Source organism: Oratosquilla oratoria, chromosome 19, assembly GCF_046742065.1.
Source record: "Oratosquilla oratoria isolate Oo_2021 chromosome 19, ASM4674206v1, whole genome shotgun sequence".
NCBI classification, from domain to species: Eukaryota; Metazoa; Arthropoda; class Malacostraca; order Stomatopoda; family Squillidae; genus Oratosquilla; species Oratosquilla oratoria.
Window position 1 is genome coordinate 1,020,367 of NC_134795.1, and position 22,034 is coordinate 1,042,400.

A 22,034-nucleotide genomic window follows, 5' to 3' on the forward strand; every position below is an offset into this window, starting at 1 on the left:
GGGAGAGAGACTGGAAGAAGTGGATAGTTTTAGATACTTGGGTGTGAATGTGGCAGGAAAGGGAGGAGTGGAGGTGGAGGTAGAATAAAGATAGAGAGAAGCGAGTAAATGCCTTGGTGGATTAAAAAGTGTACTGAGAAATACAACATTTGGGAATGGATGCTAAGTGGAAATTGTATGAAAAAGTGATTGTATCAACAGCGCTGTATGGGGCAGAAACATGGAACATAAGAAAGGAAGAGAGGAGTTTTAATGTGTTTAAGATGAGGTGTCTGAGAAGTATGATGGGGGTTACTAGGTTGGATAGCATGAGAAATGAGGAGATGAGGAGGAGACCTGGGGTGGAAAGGGAGTTGGGAGATAGGGTGGATGAAAGAGTATTAGGATGGTCTGGACACATGGAAAGAATGAGTGAAGAAAGACTAGTAAAAGAGGTGTGGAAGGCAGAAGTGGAAGAAGTGAACATGTGGGGTTAACCAAGGATGAGATGGAAGGATGGGGTAAAAGGGGCTTTGGAAAAGAGAGGAATGTCTGTTGAGGAAGGACAGAAGAGGACAGAAGACAGGGGTGAATGGAGAATGGTTGTATATGGATGCTGCTGTGATGTATTAGGTGGAGTGGGTAGGGAATAGGGGGTGAGGGAGTATGAGTACGAAATAATTTGATGCAGCCCATAGGGATTTCTCCCCCATCTTTTCCTTTTTGGCATGAGGGGACAAAGAAGGGGGGTCACCGATTTAATGAAGCAGTCTTACTGTGGATGTGCTGTGTCAGGGCAGTGGGTGACATGCTGGGATGACTTGTCATCCAGGAGGAGCCAAGATAAGAGGGATAAGGGGAGTGGAGAGTGATAGGGATGGAATGGGTGGGAGTGGTTTTGTGCCTTTATTTTTTGGCTACCTCCCTTGTAGGGGGGAAAAACCCTTTGGTATATGTATGTATGTATGTATATATATATATATATATATATATATATATATATATATATATGTGTGTGTGTGTGTGTGTGTGTGTGTGTGTGTGTGTGTGTGTGTGTGTGTGTGTACCTAGTTGTATCTTACGGGAAAGTGAGCTATGCTCGTGGTGTCCCGTCTTCATATCTCGTTTTATCCAAACTATTTTTACATTCATGTATTGTTTTTGCACATGCCACTTTCTTATCTAACTTGTTCCAAATGTCTATTACTCTGTGAGGAAAGCTGTTCTTTTTCAGATCTCTTCTATAGCTGTCTTTCTTGATTTTCTTTCCGTGTCCTCTTGTATTTCTATCATCCCATTTTATCAGATCCTCTCTATCAATAATTTCTATGCCTTTCATGATTCTGTAAATAGTTATCAAATCTCCTCTCTCTCTTCTTTGCTCTAGCGTCTGTAGTTTAAGTTTTGCTAGTCTCTCTTCATATGATAGTTTTGAGAGTGTTGGTGCCAATTTTGTAATTGCTCTTTGTATTCTTTCAAGTTTTGTTATACATTTTTTTGTACTTGGTGACCACATCTTTGCTGCATATTCCAATCTTGGTCTTATCAAAGTGATTAATATTTTCTTCACCATTTCTTCATCCAAGTATGTAAATGCCACTTTGATTGTTCTTATTAAATTATAAGTTTCTCCAAAAATCTTGTTTATATGTTTCTCAGGTGACATATTATTCATAATAATGACTCCCAGGTCCTTCACATTTTCTACTTTTTTTTATTCCTTCTTCTCCCAATTTATATGATCCTATTATTATTATTATTTTATTTTTGTTTTTTTTTTTTATTTTATTTATTTATTTATTATTATTATTATCATTTTTTTTTTTTTTTTGCTTTTTCCAAATTCCATTAAACTACACTTTTTAGTGTTGAACTCCATCTCCCACTTCCTACTCCATTCCCATACTTTATTGAGATCACACTGTAGTGACTCACAATCTTCTTCAGTGTTCACTTTTCTTAACAGTTTTGCATCATCTGCAAAGAAGCTCATATAACTTTCAATTTCTTCATCCATATCATTAATATATATAGCAAACATTATTGGGGCCAGAACTGTTCCTTGTGGAACACCACTTATTACTTCATCCCAATTTGAGTGTTTATCTCTTATCACTACCCTCATTTTTCTTTCTTGCAAAGCGTCTTTCATCCATTTAAGCAGTTTGCCCTGTATTCCTCCTTCAGTTTCTAATTTCTTAAGCAACTTCTTATGTGGTACTTTGTCAAAAGTTTTTTTTTAGGTCTAGAAATGGACAATCAGCCCATCCATCTCTTTCTTGTATATCTATTAGCCTTGAATAGAAACATATTAAATTGGTGACACATGATCATCCTTGTCTGAATCCCAATTGCCTTGAGCCATTTACTTTTGATAATTCTTTCACAAATTTTTGCTATTGTACTTGTTAGAGAGACGGGTCTATAGTTTGTAGGGTCTTCTTTATTTCCCCCTTCATATATAGGTACTATATTTGCTTTTTTCCAATCTTCTGGAACTTTTCCTTCTTTCAAGGAACTGTTTATTAAGCTATGTATTTTGTCTGCCAGTTCATTCCTGCATTCTTTCAAAATCCAGTTTGCTATTTCATCTGGTCCATGTGATTTTCTGACATCAATATTACTCAAGTGTTTCATTATTTCGTTCTTTGTTACTTCTATTTCTTTCATAGGGAGGACTTTCTCTTTCCATTCGATCTCTTCAGGTTGTATGTTCTCCCTTGTAAACACTGATTTGAAATGCTTGTTCATAAATTTCTATTTCCTCTGTGTATTCAACTCCTCCTTGTCTTAATTTCTCTAATTCTTGTTTGTTTTTCAGTTTGTTGTTTACAAATCTGTAAAATAGTTTTGGTTGATCTTTACATTTTTCTATGACATCTTTTTCATATTTTCTCTTTTTCTCTCTGCACACTTGTACATATTCATTTCTATAACAAGTATATATTTTCCATTTTCAGGTCTTTTGTCTTTCTTCCATTTGGTCCAAGCTTTATCTCTTTTGTCTTTTAACTCCCTACAACTTTTGTTGTACCAGCACTTTACATATTCTTTTTCTTGTTTTGTCTTGGTACATACTTTTCCACTCCTTTTTTTTTTCAAAATATTCCATTTCTCTTCCACTGTTGTTTCTTCTTAGTATATTCTTTCCCAGTTTTCTTTTTGAAAGAATTCTCTTATTAAAAAAAAAAAAAAAAAAATACATAATTCTTCCTTTTCCATATTGTTCATTTCTTTTCATGTATTTTTCCATATTTAGTTCCAGTGCAATCAATATGTGGTCACTTTTACTTATTGGTATCTTATATTCAATCTTTTCCACTATTTTAGGTTCAGATGTGATTATTAGGTCTAGTCTCGATGGTTCTTCTTCATTTCTATGCCTAGTGTTCTCTTGTATCCATTGTGTCATTGTATGGTCAATAATCATCTCGAGTAGAACATTTCCCCATGAGTCGTCTCCACCCTTTACTGTCATCTCTTCCCAGTAGACTTCTTTGCAATTAAAGTCACCCATCATAACTATTCTTCCTCCATCTTCCATTATATTATTTAATGTTATCCTTGTGTCTTCTAATATACTTTTATGTTCACCCTCTTCCCACGAAGCTGTTTTTGGGGGTACATAATTTATCACAAACTTTCTGTTCTTCTTTTCTGTGTCTTCCACTTCGACCATAATCATCTCTACTGTATTCTTTCCATATGTGACACACCTCACGTTTATATCCTTCTTAGTCAGGAACATAACTCCACCCCCTTGTTTTGTCTCTCTGTTTCTAATCCAATAATTATATGCATCATGTCCTACACTGTTGGGTGGTAGTGGACCTTTTAATTTTGTTTCTACAATTCCCATTATGTCCGGTTCTTTTTCCTTCAGATAATCATTCAGTTCATTCAATCCTGTTATTAATCCATCTATATTTGTGTAAGACACTCTTAATTTTCTGCTACTTCCATTGTATTTTCTGTTTCCCTTTTGTTTTTCTCTAGTATGTCCCATTTCCTCACTTTCATATTCACTACTCTCCAATAGAATTTCTCTTTTTCTGACTCTGTTCTGTTCTCGTTTTTTTTTTTTTTACTTGTCTTTTCATTTTTTCCTCCTCTCTTTCCTCTTTATTTATTTCTCTTTTTATCCATACCTTTTTATATTGTTCACTGTTTGCTAGGTTCCCTGTTTTTGCTAAGATATTCTCTGCTGTAGTTTGTGACCTGAATTTAATCTTAATTGGACTGGTCTTATCTGTACTATATTTTCCGAGTCTAAACATCTCTTCAATTTGTTTCATGATTTCAGGTTCATCTTCCTGAACTAATTCAAGTAAACTGCTTACTTTTTCTTTTTCCTCTTTGATTCTTGTGGTTCTATTTAGATTATACTTCTCTTCCATTCCTATTATAATTATACATTTCTTTTATTCTGCTAAGTCTCTTACTATATTCTCCTTCTGTCTCATCACTTTAATAACTGAGTCTTCAGTTTGTTCTTTCATTTGCTGTTTTATCATGTCAGTAAATGCAATTTTACTGTTCTCTTGGATTTTTTTCCAACCCTGTGCTTCTTTTGCTATGGACTCTTTATTCTCTTTATTATTCCTATTTAATTCCTCATTCTCATCTTTTACTTCTTTTAACTGCCTTTTTAATTCTTCTATTTCTTTAGTTAGGTCTTTGTTCACCTTCTCTAGTTCTTCCAATCTTTCAACTCTCTGCGCAATCTTTGTTATTTGACCGAACCTACTCTCAAGTTTTTCCTCTAGGCTTGCTAATCGGGGGAGGTTGGTACCCCCCCCCCTTATTAAATCCTTGGAAATTATTATCTTCACCTTCCATTGTGCTGCTTTTGTCTATATTTCTAATCTTTACATTTTTGCTAATCCCTTCTTCCTCAAAATCATCATTCGTCCTTCGTTTGTTCACAAGTTGCCTGGCCTCCTGGACCAAGTCCTCCCCTTCCTCATTTCCATCCATTTCCCTCAGTAATCCCTCCCCTTCTCCTTTTTCATCACCTTCCCACTACACCACGAGCTTTCCCCTTCCCTATAATACAACACAGGTACTTCATTGTCATTGTGATCCTTGAAATCCTAGGATAACTCCGGAGTCCAAACTTTGCTGTCACCTCGACCGACGTGTGTGTGTGTGTGTGTGTGTGTGTTCATGCAAGTATATATGAACACAGGCATGCAAATACAACTTAAACCCTGGCACAACTAAACTACCTAGACCTGGATGACCCATTACAAACAGGTTAGTAGCGTTAAGTGGACAGTACCTGAGTAGGGGATACCTTTGGTGTAAAAAACGGCCGTCTCCCGTAGCGGCCGCTCCTCCGTTCGCAGGAGTCCTTGCCGTAGGTCCCGGAGTATCTGCAAGAAACAAAGGGACAATGACTCATTTAGATAGATGCACGGGTGTGTGTGTGGGGGGGGGGGGACGTGTGTGCATTCACCTTGGTCTTTGGATCACGTGCTGGACTCGTGATCGACAGCTATTTTCCCTCCCGGAAGAGAGCTCAGAGATCGTATGACCGATCTATGGGTAATGCTGTGACCTCACACGCACACACACCCAACTCCCCGCCCACGAGAGTTGGAGTAACGACTCGAAACACAGCGATACTGAAATTATTTCAGCCCTGGACAGGATTCGAACCCGGACCGCCGTAGTGACAGTCGGGGACTCTACCAACCGCGCCACTGAGTCGTGTGTGTGTGTGTGTGTGTGTGTGTGTGTGTGTGTGTGTGTGTGTGTGTGTGCCAGAAGGATTTGCCTCTGTGGGCGCCCGTACCCGGGAAGGTGATAAGTATCACATGTTCAGCACGTGATCTAAGATCATGCTGTCTCTCTCTCACACATACACATACTGCGATGTAGGTCATACAGGCAACGACCTGAAACAAAAGCAGCCATTCGGTCGTATGCCGAAGAAGCGCTAATTACCACGAGGAGAACTCGAGCGATTGTTCTATACCTCCTTGATGTAAGTGACTGATGTCTTCCGGTCCCTGGCAGTAGGTGGCAGTGCCGTCTGCGGCGCCGGTGTGCTGCTGTGGCGGCGGCCCTTGGGGAAGCTCACTCCCCCGACGCGGAGGTTCCTCAAGTTCTTCGTCAGCACGGAGTCCAAGAGGCGCTGACTCTTGTTCGAAGTCTGATCAGAGGTGCGGACCCCCGGGGCGGAGCGGCGGGTGCGTGGAGGAGGTTGTGGAGGCTCGTTTGAGGGTGACCCAGACTGGTATAGAGGAAGGGAGGGATCGTCTGAAGGAGGGCGCTGCTCTGTCGAAGGAACCTGACTTGGTCGGGGCAACGAATCAGATTCCTTCTTGCGTCTCCGAATTTTAAAGGAAATATTCGAAGGGCGCATTCTCCCTAGCTTATCTGCCAAAGCCACAGGGTCCTTCGAGTCATCGCCGACCACTGCGGGTTTTTCTTCCACTAAACCCTCGGACACACCTTCTTCAGAACTGGCGGATGTAGTGTTCTTCTTGGTCTCGTCCGTCTCCGAACCGCTCGACAGATTGGGCGAGCTCTGCGAACTGAGCTGAGCTTCCTGGCTATTGAGGCAAGACTCAGTTCCAGTTTCGTTCACTCCGTCAGGTTCGTCGGTGGCGTCCGGCAACCTCTCGTTCACTTCGAAGGTCCACAGGCTGTTCAGCTCTCGAGCAAAAGACGACATTTCGGTGTCCTTCTGGGACGAAGTCTCCTCCTCTACTGCCACGTCCCTCTTGAGTACCCTGACTTCGCTCGCCTTCTCGTCCAGCTTCTTTTCGGCGGTCACGTCCTGGGCCACTTCCACGTCGACGTCCAACGTGATGTCGAGGTCCAAGTCCTCCACAACTTCCACGCGGACCTCCAAGGGAACATCCTCACCTTTTTCCTCCACGCCTTCCTCCTCCTCCTCCACCTCCTCATCAGAATTCTCGGAGTGCTTCGAATTCTTCACCTCAATCAGCACCTCCCTTTCTTTCTTCTCCGTCGCCGTTGTTGTGACATTATTCTTCTCGACTTGGCCTTTCCCCTTCCTCCCTTCTTCCTTCGTCCCTTCTCTTCCCTTTGATGACTTCTCATCTTCCCCGTCGTCTCCCTTCTTCACCACCTGTCCACCAGCAGGCACTTTCGCGCCTTCCTTCACTCCCTCCGCTCCTTCGCCCGGCCTACCTTCCACAAGGGCATTCCTCCCCACAGCTTCTGCCGCCGCCTCGTCCTCCGCTGGTTCGTCCTTAAGCAAGTTCTCCAGGCTCGTCGTACCCTGGAGTCTGCGGTACAGTTTCCTCCTCGACCTCTGGGTCAGCCCTCGGCTGAACTTGTTCTCCTTCAGCTTCATGACTTCTGAGGGTCGTCAGCGTTCGGGTGATCTCATGCTGATTCAGCACGAAACATGTCCTCCACAAAGATGATGGTTGGTGGCTAGAGGCAGGAGAGTCCTTAATGCGGAGACGCTCAGCGCACAGAATGGAGAGGAAGACCCCCAGCAGGAGGGTCCGAAGGAGGGTCCGATCTCATGTGTCGACTGAGATCGAAGGGTGACAAGCACTAAACTCGCACAAAATATAAACACAATATCCCCACTTTTCACATTTATAGAGTCTGTTCTGGCTGACGCCAACGTTTTTATTCAGTCTAAGAGGGACTTTGGAGCGCTCGAGGTTTATAAGTGCGGGCTTATCGAGCATGGGCGTCGAACAGCGAGGTCGACAGGAGCTCTCGAACAGCGGTCTCGACACTTGACGTCGAGACAATCGTCGAGCTCTCGAATGCGTACGATCAAATTGAGCTCTCTCTGTTGACGTTCAAGACACGGCCGTACCGGCTCAAACTCAGTCAAACGAGAAGAGAGGATGGGGCGCGGCGCGGCGGGCCCTTTGGGAGCGATCCCGCGGGTAGAGAAACCCCAACGAAAGTTCTGCACAGTTGCGTGATTTTATAAACAGCTGAAATAGTAAGAAGTCAGGTTAGGCACATCACGGCACCAACAAAACCTTTAGGGGTTTGTCAGCTACAAAGTGTTTGTTCTGGTTAGGGCCACACTATTTAATTCAGCACAGAGAATCTCCTCTGTGATTTTGTGGGTCTACCTGCCTATTACAACAGATGTTTCTCGACAAGTGAGGCGGTGGAGAGCTCACTCTAGGAGGCGTTCAGCTGCGGTTGAATCTGTCACTTTTGAGGTATAAGCTCGGAGTGCCTGGGCAAATGGAAGTAAGCGGTAGCCGAGGGAATCGAACCTATGTCCACAAGGTACCACATAAAAGTCATCGAAACGAATCTCCCACACTTTCCGCTCGGATAGTTTGGTACTCGAACGGGTGTCAATGAAGAACCAGAAGACGATCGAGCTCCGCGCAGTGAACAACCTCGTGAGCAATGTGTAGGCAAAACTTTCCCGCTTGTAACAACCAACGAAACGAAATCCAACAATGACAGCTTGGTCACCAAGATATCATCACTACTGTGCATCGAGAAATGACGACAAGCTTCTTGCCCCAGTCCCTCCAACTGTGCACGCTGGGCCTGAAAGCGGAAGCTAATGCCGGAGTTGTGGTGGGTGGGTTCTTTCTTGTTGAGGGAGTCCGGGTGACCACTCCTCCTTCCCTCCCTCCCTCCCTCGCTATAGTGACGCACTTCACTTTTCTCTTTCTGCCTAACACCACCAAAGGAAACAAGATACCCAAACACGTAACCAACCCAAATTCGAAAATTGATTAAATGAGAAAAATCAAATTTTACTTTCCAAGCAGCCATTTTGCGCCTGGTGACATCTACTTGGAAGCAGGCGATTTCATTCATTCCCACGGCACTTCCACTCCTACCCCCCCACAACCCCGTCGACAGAGCGAGTTACAGCTTATCTCGATTACAACAGAAACAAATTGCTTAAACACCTGAGCAATATGCTCTAATGTCTGACAATGGTATGGTTCGCTCATTTATTCATTCCTTCGTTTAAATATTCTCAGAATCCGACCTAGTAATGAACCTAAAGGTCTCCTTTCGGTATGCTCTTCCTTTATCACCCTTAATGATGTTGATATGACGGAAGCTCGCTGGCCGAGCGAGCTAAGGCGTCGTTACTTGCGGCGAAGGCTGAACCAAGGGCGTATTTAATTAAATTCCACGGTACAAAGTATTCTGTCAGGGGTATTGTACTTGTCTCCCGATACGGTGAAGTTTGTGACGTAAAACCATGACATCCTTTGTAATGGGCGATTTTTTTCAGACTAACACTAGACGATTACACTCAGCGGGGGTGGTAGTCTCGTTACAAGTTTGAGGCTCGTCAACTCGAGGTGTCACCACATGATTTTATTCAACTTGGGGACACCCACCCTCCCTCACCTAACCCTCGGCAGAGAAAGCGTTCAAAATAATTTCGGTCTGTCTCAGTACACCCGTTCGTTGCAGTTTACTTTATTCGTTCATTCTAGTTGCCGTTAAGCAATTCTATCTAGTTCAGGGGGAAGGGAGAGGAGGGAATCCTCTCCGAGACAAAAAGAGTTAAGAGAATTGAACCTCGTGGCGGCCAGCGGGATCGAAGTCACTACTCACCAACAAACATCCGTTAAATTTTTCTTCCCTTCCCAACCACCATGGTCGAAATATATTCGGTGTGCCCTTGTAAAGAATTCAGCTACACCTTCTAAATCAGTACGTTATTCTAATGAGATTCTTCTGGCCAATACCAGGCAATTTCATTCGGCTTGGCAGAAATACTAGTCTACATGTTAATATTATCACATATATGCAAATACATATATGCATGCATATACACATACACACACACACACAAACACACGCACATTATATATATATATAAAAATATAATATAAACACACACACACACACACACACACACACACACACACATACATATATATATATATATATATATATATATATATATATATATATTCTCAATTTTCTTTAACCATCTCCAATCCCTGACCCACTACCCCCGCACTTACCTCTCGCACCACCCTATCCATGTATAAGTTGGACAGCCAGGGCGACATAACGCATCCTTGACGAAGTCCCACCTTTACCTCGAACCACTCACTCTCTCCATTTCTAATCCTGACACAAGCTCTACTACTCTCATAAAAACTCTTGACAGCTCTTAGAAGCTTTCCTCCTATCCCATATATCTGCAGTACCTCCCACAGTGCCTTTCTGTCTGCCCTATCGTAAGCCTTTTCCAGATCCATAAAAGCCAAAAAAAATCCTTCCCCTTTCCTATAGCTTTCTCACATATTTGTCTTACCACAAAGATCTGATCTACACCTCTACCCGTCCTAAATCCACACTGTTCCTCACCAATTACTCCCTCTCTTCCTCTCCTAATACTCTCAATCAAGATCCTCCCATGAGCCTTCCCAACTACACTTAACAAGCTAATCCCTCTGAAACTACTACATTCACACTTGTCCCCTTTTCCCTTGTAAAGTGGAACTATACAGGCACTCCTCCAGTCCTCCGGCACTCTACCCTCTCTCCAGCAAACATTAAATAACCTCACCAGCCAGTCCACTATCACTGTACTTCCTTTTTTTAAACATTCTGCTTGGCATCCATCCATACCAGGTGCCTTACCTGCTTTCATCATCTTAACAACTGCCTTCACATCATCCTTCCTTATTTCTCCTCCATTTTCCTCACTCATCATTCTCATTTTCTTAACATTTCCCACTGCAACTATCTTTCCCTCTCTATCCTCCTTCACATTTAGCAACTCCCTAAAATATTCTGCCTATCTTCCCCTTACTGCCTTCTCTTCCATTATCATCTCTCCATCTGCATCTTTTACCTTTTCTTCTCTACTTGATTCGCCTCCTCTTCCTCTCTTAATTTCTTTCCAAAACATCTTTTTATTACTTTCAAAATTTTCTGTCATACTCTTACCCCACTTCACATCTGCTCTCCTCTTTGCCTCCTTTACCTTTTTCTTTACTTCTCTTTTCTTTTCTTTGTACCTCTCATATGACTCCCTCGTCCTATTTTGTAACCAATCTGTGAAAGCTCGCTTCTCTTCTACAACCTTCTTTGTTTCCTCATCCCACCATTCACTACCCTTCCTTCTATTTCCTCCTGTCCTTCTTGTTCCACACACCATCCTTGCACACTTTGTGACTCCCTCCTTGAACCATCCCCATTCCTCCTCCACACCTAGCTCTACTCTATCCTTCACACCCTCCCACTCCTCTTTCAGCTTCTTCTTGTACTCCTTTTCCTTTTCCTTTTCATTGAAAGATTTCACTCTAAGCACCTCCCTACCTTTTGTCCCTTTCCTCTTTCTCCATCTATCCTCCACTCTCAACTTAGCTTCCACCAAAAAATGATCTGATATTCCCCCACCCTCTCACCTTAGCACATGTACATCCTTAACTCTTCCTATCATAGTCCTATTTACCACTACATAATCCATCAACGCTCTATCTACCACCCTCTCCCATGTGTACTTATGCTTGACTTTCTTCCGAAACACTGTATTTGCTATCATCAACTCTCTTTCTAGACACATTTCCACCATCAACTCTCCACTACTATTCATTCCTGGAACTCCACATTTCCCAACCACTCCATCAATTGGACCATTTCCTACCCTAGCATTAAGGTGAGCCAGCTGTTGTTTTCAGACGACACTTCGCTTGTGGCAGGATCGGAGGAGGGAGTGAGGAAGTTGGTGACAGAGTTTGGGAGAGTATGTGATAGAAGAAAGCTAAAGGTAAATGTGGGTAAAAGTAAGGTGATGAGATGTACAAGGGGTGAAAGTGGCAGTAGACTGGAAGTGAGCATTAAGGGAGAGCGACTGGAGGAAGTGGATAGTTTTAGATACTTGGGTGCAAATGTGGCAGGAAAAGGTGGAGTGAAGGTGGAGGTAGAATGTAGATTGAAAGAAGCGAGTAAATGCCTTGGTGGATTGAAGAGTGTAATGAGGAATAGACATTTGGGAATGGATGCTAAGAGGTGACTGTATGAAGGAGTGATTGTGCCAACAGCACTGTTTGGGGCAGAAACATGGAACATAAGAGAGGAAGAGAGAAGGAGTTTGAATGTGTTTGAGATGAGGTGTCTGAGAAGTATGATGGGGGTTACTAGGCTGGATAGAGTGAGAAATGAGGAGGTGAGGAGAGGAACGGGAGTGGAAAGGGAGTTGGGAGATAGGGTTGATGAAAGAGTATTAGGATGGTTTGGACACATGGAAAGAATGAGTGAAGAAAAACTAGTAAAAGAGGTATGGAAGGCAGATGTGGAGGGAGTGAACATGAGGGTACGTCCTAGGATGAGGTGGATGGATGGGGTAAAGGGGGCTTTGGGGAAGAGGGGAATATCTGTTGAGGAAGGACGGGAGAGGACAGAAGACAGGGGTGAATGGAGAATGGTTGTATATGGATGATGTTGTGATCCATGAGGTGGAATGGACGGGGGGATGGGGGGGTGAGGTAGTATGTGTGAACAAAATTTGACGCAGCCCGAAGGGATTTCTCCCCGTCTTCTCCTTTTATGCATGGGGGGACGGAGAAAGGGGGTCGCCGATTTAATGAAGCGGCCTTGCTGTGGATGTGCTGTGTCTTGCGACACTGCTTCTGACCCAGGGCAGTGGACAAGGTGCAGGGATGACCCGTCATCCAGGAGGTGCTAAGATAAGAGGGAGGGTGGAGGGGTGTGGAGTGTATTCAGGGATGGAATGGGTGGGAATTATTTTATGCCTTTTCCTTTTTGGCTACCTCCCTTGTAAGGGGGAAAAACCCTTGGTGTATGTATATGTATATATATATATATATATATATATACTGTATATATATATATATACATATATATATATACATACATAAACATATATGTGTATACACACACATTATATATATATATATATATATATATACATACATACATGAGGATACATATAGCCCGTGCGCGCCCACTCTCCACACGCAAAAACAAACACTAAGGTCCAGCTGAATGGGGCAATATGCGAGTTAGCATTCCTTCCTTCCTTCCCCAATCTTCTCTGCGTTTCCACCTCCTCCCAGGCCAGCTGACAATGCGTCACAAGGACAACAAGCCGAGTGACTGCGACGTGACACGTGCGCGCGGACAATGGGGCAGCTACGCAGAAGTGTTGCCTGAGTCTGGCATGTGGGCTTCCCTCCTCCCGCGGAAAAGGAAACGTCCGCCTCCGCCTCAGATTCCGACTTGGCCTGGAAATGCCAAAGAGCGGCGACGGACCGATACCTGCACCATCCTGACTGGGTGACTTTAAGAAAGGAGAAAGAAAGAAATAATAATAATAATAATAATAATAATAATGATAATAATACTAATACTAATAATAATGATAATGATAATGATAATAATAATAATAATAAATAATAATGATAATAATAATAATAATAATAAAGGAAACTGAAGGACGGTTGAAAGAATGAAAGTAAAGTGAATAAAGGGAATAAAGAACTGAGAAGAACAAGAAATACGGGAGGAGAAAAAAGCAAAGGGACGGAAAAAAAAGATAAGAAAATTAATTCGTATGGGCTACGTGTTCTTTGTCGTTGCCATCAGCCGCGGCCCCCTACCCCCGAGAAACAGAAAGAGAAAGAGAGAGAGAGAGAGAGGGAAGGGGGGAGTGAAGATGGAGAGATCCCAACAATCATGCAGGTGCCCAAAGGTCGCCCTGAGGCGCCTCCGTCAGCAGGTATCTACACACGATGTTCCCTGGTCTTCCGTAATCTTATTTCCCATTATTGTTTTCCAAATTGCCAATTGCGCGTTTATGGTGATGTGGACACAAGCATGCACGCACACAGACGGAGGCACACACACATTCCGTTTGTTTTACCCTGACTCAGGTCTTCTTCCTTTCAGCTGTTCAAATAGCCGAGTCGCAATTGTCAGATTTCATTAAGTGACATTTTTTTGTCGTTTACAAGTGTTCTTATATTTGTCGTAAAACGACATTTTGTCATCACTCGCCATGACATGGATAGTTGGGAAGTCATTCTCAAACTCAAGCAAACGAGATTTTTTCATCACCATTTTTTTCAATCGTTGGTTTACAACTGTTTAACTTCACTGAACAATTTCGAAAATAAATGTCATGCCCAAATGCATTAGAGGATCAAGTAGAGAAGGGTCTATCTTTTGTATTCACCCATAAATGACAGGAGCTTTACTTACATTTTCCACCTAGCTGTTTATTCAAAGGTATCCACACACACACACACACACACACACACACACACACACACACACACACACACACACACACACACACACACACACACACACACACACAGCGTTAAATACGTTTCGCACTGCCCTATCCATCCCTTCCGCGCCGGGCGGCACTTTTCCTTGCTATTGTGGCAGCCGCCTTGAGATTTCATTCATTCCCGTGACACCCTCTCGGCAAGAGAGCGGTTTAGCTTGTTCTGACTAAACCCCTTTCCGTATCACGTGGCACCATTCCTTAAATTCTGGCTGCTGCCAGGCTATTCTATCCATCTCTATGGGAAACCTTCCTCCCTTGGAGAGAATGCATAAGAAAATAAGAATGGAGGAGACTGCAAGGGACCATAAGGCCTATACTGGACAGTTTCATACCCCTTACCACCTGTCATCTCTATCCACAAAGTTGACTAATCTTCTCTTAAAATAACAAATTGTTTCAGTGCTCACTAAATGCTTAATTCCATCCGTTAACCACTCTGTTGGTAGACCAGTTCTTGCCTATTTCCTTCTTAAACCTAAATTTCTCCAATTCAAATTCATTACTACGAATCCCACCCTGCTGCCTTAATATAATGACCTTGTTCACATCAACGTTGTTAAGGCCCTTGACCCATATGAATACCTCTATTAGATCACCCCGCACTCTTCGTCTTTCCAGAGAGATAGAACAAAAGAAGGCCTATCAGTGACATGTATACCCTTGTGTCAAGAAGGACTGGGCCCTGATGCTGGCATTTCTATCCTTTGATTTTGTGGCCTGTCCTGCCGTCTCCTCGCTGCAACAGGAGGAGGGTCGCAGCGCACCAACACAGGGTGGGGCCTCAGGGCCACTCCGTCGAGTCGACCGGCAGAGCAAGCGGCGAAACGCTTCAGATGGCGTTATGTCGCACATCCTGAGGCCCCTCGGCGGGACAACAATGCTGCGTTTTTTGTTTTGTTTTGTTTTTCTAGTCTGTTCCTCTCAATTTGGTGGATAATTTTTCCTAGTTTGTTCCTTTTGAATTAGTGGATATTTAAAAAAAATAATCACATCACCCGCTGGATTACCAAACTTGATGAATGTCTACATGTTAGACCAATATACGTCTCGTAATCAGAAAACCGGGATATATTCCAGCTGTTTGATTGGAACATATGTCATAAGCGATAAAATTAGAAACAACTTCTAAATACATCCAAAAATAATTATGATGAACAAGATTTCATCCATCTGAGGACGCAATGGAAAAGTAATGAAAAACACATCACTGCACGCTTAACCGAACATAATCATTCAGCATAAAGAGAAAGAGATAAACAATTAATAATAATAATAATAATGATAATAATAATAATAATAATAATAATCACAATAATTATAATAATAATAATAATAACAATATTATTATTATCAGTATTAGTATAATTATAATGATAATTATAGTAATTAGAACTTCACCATTCATTATAGAAACAATGTATTTCATTACGAATTCATGGGCACTGGCAAAGAAAGAAAAGGAACACGTCGCAGTATGAGTTATGTTTACAAACGTCCTCGGCAGTACGTCCCACGATAACAGTGGAACAGACAAGGGCAATGTGGCTCCTCCCTTTCCGTGACGTCACATCCTCTTGGCGGCGCTGCCACGCAACAACAGCGGACTGGGCTCTGCACCCCCCCCCCCCCGCGACCTCGTTTTGCTATGCAAGGGTCTCTCCCGAACGCTCGTTTATCTCAGAGGGAAGAAGAAGAGGAGCGGCTACAGAAAAATATATGCACAAATCAGCGACAATAAACGCACACACTGGAATGAATGAATATCAAATTGACACACTTCTCCACGTGCACGAACTTTGTGTAGACAAAATTTTGCTGGTTTTAACACCCCTGCGGACCAGAATCGCTCAGTATTCCTTTATGTTTGAAGCGTAATCTCCACTCAAAAGGAATGCTGATCACTTTTACATTTCTACTATGTCCTCCTCCAACCCTTCTTAAATATCTCGTTTAGCAACTCTATAAAGGTAGGGTTACACTAGTCAACGAAAAGCTTAAAGTCTAACTTTAACATTCGTTCATCCTGTAGTAAGTGGTTACACGGAGTCCAGACTTACCGTGTAGAGAAATTCCCACCAATCACGTAAAAAGAGCTACAGCAAGCACCATCCTATCCATAATGAGGAACTACCATTGGCAGAGCCAATGTTTATGCCACTTTCTCAAATGTTTTATCCCAAATATCTTTGAACAACTCGCTATCTCTCTAAAAATGCATATTCAACGATATTTACATTTCTTATACACACACACAAAAAAGACCACACACACTAAGACCACACACACACACACACACACACTTCAACGAATGGACGGCTTAGAAGACGTTCTGAAGAAAATTGAAGTTTTGTGGATCCCAACGCAAAGAGAAGTGCCTATTGTATTTACAGGGTGGGGGAAATTGCTCGTGGGGTAGTAGGAAAGTAGGGAAAGAGGAAAAGGGGAGGGATTACTGAGGGAAATGGAAGGAAATGAAGGAGTAGACTTGGCCCAGGCAGACAGGCGAAAGGTAAACAAACGGCCCCCCGACGACGATGAAATGTCTAATAAAAATGTAAAGATTAGAAGTATATATAAGAGCAATACAGTAGAAAGTGATGAGAATATTTTCCAGGGATTTAAAGAGGGTGGGGGGGACACAACCCCCCCCCCCCCGACTGACAAGACTAGAAGAGAAGGTCGATAAGATGATCGAGGACTTGGAGCGTAGGTTCGGTCATGTTAACAATATTATACGGAGAGTTGAAAAATTGGAAGAACTAGAGAAGGCGAACAAAAACTTAACTAAGGAAATTGAAGAATTAAAAAAACAGTTAAAAGAAGTAAAAGATGAGAATAAAGTCTTAAAGGAGAATAATAAGGAGAACAAGGAGGGTTGGAAAAAAATTCAAGAAAATAGCAAAGTTGCATTCACTAACATAATCAGACAGCAAATGAATGAACAAACTGAAAACTCAGTTATTAAAGTGATGAGACAGAAGGAGAATATAGTAAGAGACTTAGCAGACAGATAGAAATGTATAATTATATTAGGAATGGAAGAGAAACATAACCCAGATAGAACTACAAGAATCAAAGAGGAAAATGAAAAAGTAAGAAATTTACTAGAATTAGTTCAGGAAGATGAACCAGAAATAATGAAACAAATCGAAGAGAAATTCAGGCTAGGGAAATATAGTACAGACGAGACCAGACCAATTAAGATTAAATTCAGGTCACAAACGACGGCTGAGAATATCATATCCAAAACAGGGAAACTAGCAACAAGTGACCAATATAAAAAGGTATGGATAAAAAGGGAAACGAATAAAGAGGAAAGAGAGGAAGAAAAACAGAAAAGACTTGAAGCAAAGGAAAAAAACGAGATAAGAACGGAGTCAGAAAAAGAGAGATTCTATTGGAGAGTAGTGAATATGAAACTAAAGAAAGTCGACATACAAGAGAAAAACAAAAGGGAAACAGAGAACACAATGGAAGTGGCAGAAAACTAAGAGTGTCTTACACAAATATAGATGGATTAATAACAGGATTGAATGAGCTGAATGATTATTTGAAAGAAAAAGAACCAGACATAATGGGAATTGTAGAAACAAAATTAAAAGGTCCACTACCACCCAACAGTGTAGGACATGATGCATATAATTATTGGATTAGAAACAGAGTGAAAAAGGAAGGGGGTGGAGTTATGTTCCTGACTAAGAAGGATATAAACGTGAAGTGTGTCACATATGGAAAGAATACAGTAGAGATGATAATGATGGAAGTAGAAGACAGAGATAAGAAGAACAGAAAGTTTGTGATAAATTATGTGCCCCCGAAAACAGCCTCATGGGAAGAGAGTGAACATAAAAGTATGTTAGAGGACACAAAGATAACATTAAACAAGATAATGGAAGAGGGAGGAAAAATAGTTATGATGGGCGACTTTAATTGCAAAGAAATCTGCTGGGAAGAAATGACAGTAAAGGGTGGAGACGGCTCATGGGGAAACGCTCTACTTGAGATGGTTACTGACCATACAATGACACAATGGATACAGGAGAACACTAGGTATAGAAATGAAGAGCCATCGAGACTAGACCTAGTAATTACATCCGAACCTAGAATAGTGAACAATATTGAATATAAAACACCAATAAGTAAAAGTGACCACATATTGATTGAACTGGAACTTAATGAAGAAAAATATATGAAAAGAAATGAGCAATATAGAAAAGGAAGAATGATGTATGAAAAAACAAACTTTGATAAAATAAGAGAATTCTTTCAAAAGGAAAACTGGGAAGAAATATACAAAGAAGAAACAACAGTAGAAGAGAAATGGAATATTTTGACAAAAATTTACAAAAAAGGAGTGGAAAAGTATGTCCCAAGACAAAAACAAGAAAAATAATATGTAAAATGCTGGTACAACAAAAGCTGTAGGGAGTTAAAAGACAAAAGAGACAAAGCCTGGACCAGATGGAAAAAAGACAGAAGACCTGAAAAATGGTAAATATATACCTGTTATAGAAATGAATATGTACAAGTGTGCAGAGACGAAAAGAGAAAATATGAAAAAGATATCATAGAAAAGTGTAAAGATCAACCAAAACTATTCTACAGATTTGTAAACAATAAACTGAAAAACAAACAAGACTTGGAGAAATTAAGACAGGAGGGAGTTGAATACACTGAGGAAATGGAAATGGCGGAAATTATGAACAAACATTTTAAATCAGTGTTTACAAGGGAGAACATACAACCTGAAGAGAACGAATGGAAAGAGAAAGTCCCCCCTATGGAAGAAATAGAAGTAACAAAAAATGAAATATTAACACACTTGAGTAATCTTGATGTCAGAAAATCGCATGGACCAGATGAAATAGCAAACTGGATACTGAAAGAATGCAGGAATGAACTGGCAGACAAAATACATAGCATACTAAATAGTTCCTTGAAAGAAGGAAAAGTTCCAGAAGATTGGAAAAAAGCAAATATAGTACCTATATATAAAGGAGGAAATAAAGAACCTACCAACTATAGACCAGTCTCTCTAACAAGTACAATAGCAAAAATTTGTGAAAGAATTATCAAAAGTAGATGGGTAAAATATTTAGAAAAAAACAATGTGTTAAATCCAAGGCAATTTGGATTCAGACAAGGACGATCATGCGTCACCAATTTAATATGTTTCTATTCAAGACTAATAGATATAATACAAGAAAGAGATGGATGAGCAGACTGTGCATTTTTAGATCTAAAGAAAGCTTTTGACAAAGTACCACATAAGAAATTGCTTAAGAAATTAGAAACTGAAGGAGGAATACAGGGCAAGCTACTAAATTGGATGGAGGACTTTTTGCAAGAAAGAAAAATGAGAGTAGTGATAAGAAACCAGCACTCAAAATGGGATGAAGTAATAAGCGGTGTTCCGCAGGGAACAGTTCTGGCCCCAATAATGTTTGCTATATATATTAATGATATGGATGAAGGAATTGAAAGCTATATGAGCTTCTTTGCAGATGATGCAAAACCACTGAAAAGAGTGAAAACTTAAGAAGATTGTGAATCACTACAGAGAGATCTAAATAAAGTACAAGAATGGAGTAGGAAGTGGGAGATGGAGTTCAATACCAAAAAGTGTAGTATAATGGAATTTGGAAAAAGCAAAAACAGAATAACAGGAGCATATAAATTGGGAGAAGAAGGAATAAAAAAAGTAGAAAATGAGAAGGACCTGGGAGTCATTGTTATGAATAATATGTCACCTGAGAAACATATAAATAAGATTTTTGGAGAAACTTATAATCTAATAAGAACAATCAAAGTTGCATTTACATACCTGGATGAAGAAATGGTGAAGAAAATCCTAATCACCCTGATAAGACCAAGATTGGAATATGCAGCAACGATATGGTCACCAAGTACAAAAAAATGTATAAAAAAACTTGAAAGAATACAAAGAGCAATTACAAAATTGGCACCAACACTCTCAAAACTATCATATGAAGAGAGACTAGCAAAACTTGAACTACAAACACTAGAGCAAAGAAGAGAGAGAGGAGATTTGATAGCTATTTACAGAATCATGAAAGGCATAGAAATTACTGACAGAGAGAATCTGATAAAATGGGATGACAGAAATACTAGAGGACACGGAAAGAAAATAAAAAAAGACAGCTATAGAAGAGATTTGAAAAAGAACAGCTTTCCTCACAGAGTAATAGACAGTTGGAACAAGTTAGATGAGAAAGTGGTGTGTGCAAAAACAATACATGAATTTAAAAATAGTTTAGATAAAATGAGATATGAAGACGGTACCCCACGAGCATAGCTCCCCTTCCCGTAAAATACAACTAGGTAAATACAACTAGGTAAATACACACACACACACACACACACACACACACACACACACACACACACACAGGACTAATAGACATAGTGCAAGAAAGAAATGGATGGGCTGATTGTGCCTTCCTAAACTTGCAAAAAGCTTTTGACAAAGTACCACACAGAAAACTACTAAAAAAAAAAAAAAAAAAAAACTGGAACACATAGGAGGAATACAAGGGAACCTACTAAAATGGGTGGAGGACTTCCTAATTGGTAGAAAGATGAGAGTAGTGCTCAGAGAAAAATATTTAGATTGGAAAGAGGTGATCAGTGGAGTTCCGCAAGGATCTGTATTGGATGTGAAATGTTACATGAGCTTCTTTGCAGACGACGCCAAACTGTTAAGGAAAGTAGAAACTGATAAGGACTGTGAAGCATTACAGGAAGACCTGAATAAGGTATGGAACTGAAGTCAGAAATGGGAAGTGGACTTTAATACTAAGAAGTGTAGCATAATGGAGTTTGGAAAAAGCAAAACCAGAATATCAGGAAAATATACAATTGGAACCAAGGAGGTAAAGAAGGTAGGATCCGAAAAAGATTTGGGTGTAATTATCACAAACGACTTGTCCTATGACAAACAGATTAACAAAATTGTCGGGGAGGCATACAACTTGCTAAGATCAATAAAAGTGGCATTTGCATACTTGGACGAAGACATGATAAAAAAAAATATTGGTTACGTTGATGAGGCCCATTCTAGAATATGCGGCTACATTGTGGTCACCCAGTACCAAAAAGAATATAAAGACAATAGAAAGAATCCAGAGAGCAGCAACAAAAATGGCACCTGCACTTGCAAACCTATCATATGAGGAGAGATTGGCTAAACTGGAGTTACCGACGCTAGAGCAGAGAAGAGAGAGAGGTGACCTACTGACCATCTACAGAATCATGAAAGGCACAGAGATACTCGATAGAGAGGACTTACTAAACTGGGACAAGAGAAACACAAGAGTACATGGAAAGAAAATAAAAAAACATAGCTACAGAAGAGAACTGAACAAAAACAGTTTCCACATAGAGTGGTGGACACTTGGAACAAACTGGACAGCGAAATAGTATGCGCAAAAACCATTCATGAGTTTAAAAGCCAAAATCAAAAAACATAGCTACAGAAGAGAACTGAAGAAAAACAGTTTTCCACGTAGAGTGGTGGACACTTGGAACAAACTGGACAATGAAATAGTATGCGCAAAAACCATTCATGAGTTTAAAAGCAAACTAGACACTGCGAGATACAAAGGCGGGACACTACGAGCATAGCTCCCCTTCCCGCAAAATACAACTAGGTAAATACAGATTATCGAGTACTAGGCAGAAGACATTCGTCATTCATAGAACATGGCAATTGAAGGGCTGACTCAATGAGAGATTATCATTATTTCTTAATATAATCGGGATG

At 41.0% G+C, this 22,034-nt stretch overlaps 1 protein-coding gene across 4 annotated transcripts in view; it reads right to left on the bottom strand.

Moving 5' to 3' along the window:
- LOC143035702 (uncharacterized) overlaps window positions 1–22,034 on the bottom strand; it is a 112,215-nt gene that overhangs the window by 24,983 nt on the left and 65,198 nt on the right. For 3 of the 4 annotated variants that reach the window (XM_076202565.1, XM_076202564.1, XM_076202566.1), the window contains exons 2-3: window positions 5,960–7,916; window positions 5,261–5,354 (exon numbers count right to left, since the gene is read on the bottom strand). In XM_076202565.1, coding sequence (XP_076058680.1) covers window positions 5,261–5,354; window positions 5,960–7,309 — 1,444 coding nt within the window. In that variant the 5' untranslated portion in view covers window positions 7,310–7,916. The remainder of the gene's footprint in view (window positions 1–5,260; window positions 5,355–5,959; window positions 7,917–22,034) is intronic. The other variant, XM_076202568.1, reaches the window with a different exon arrangement.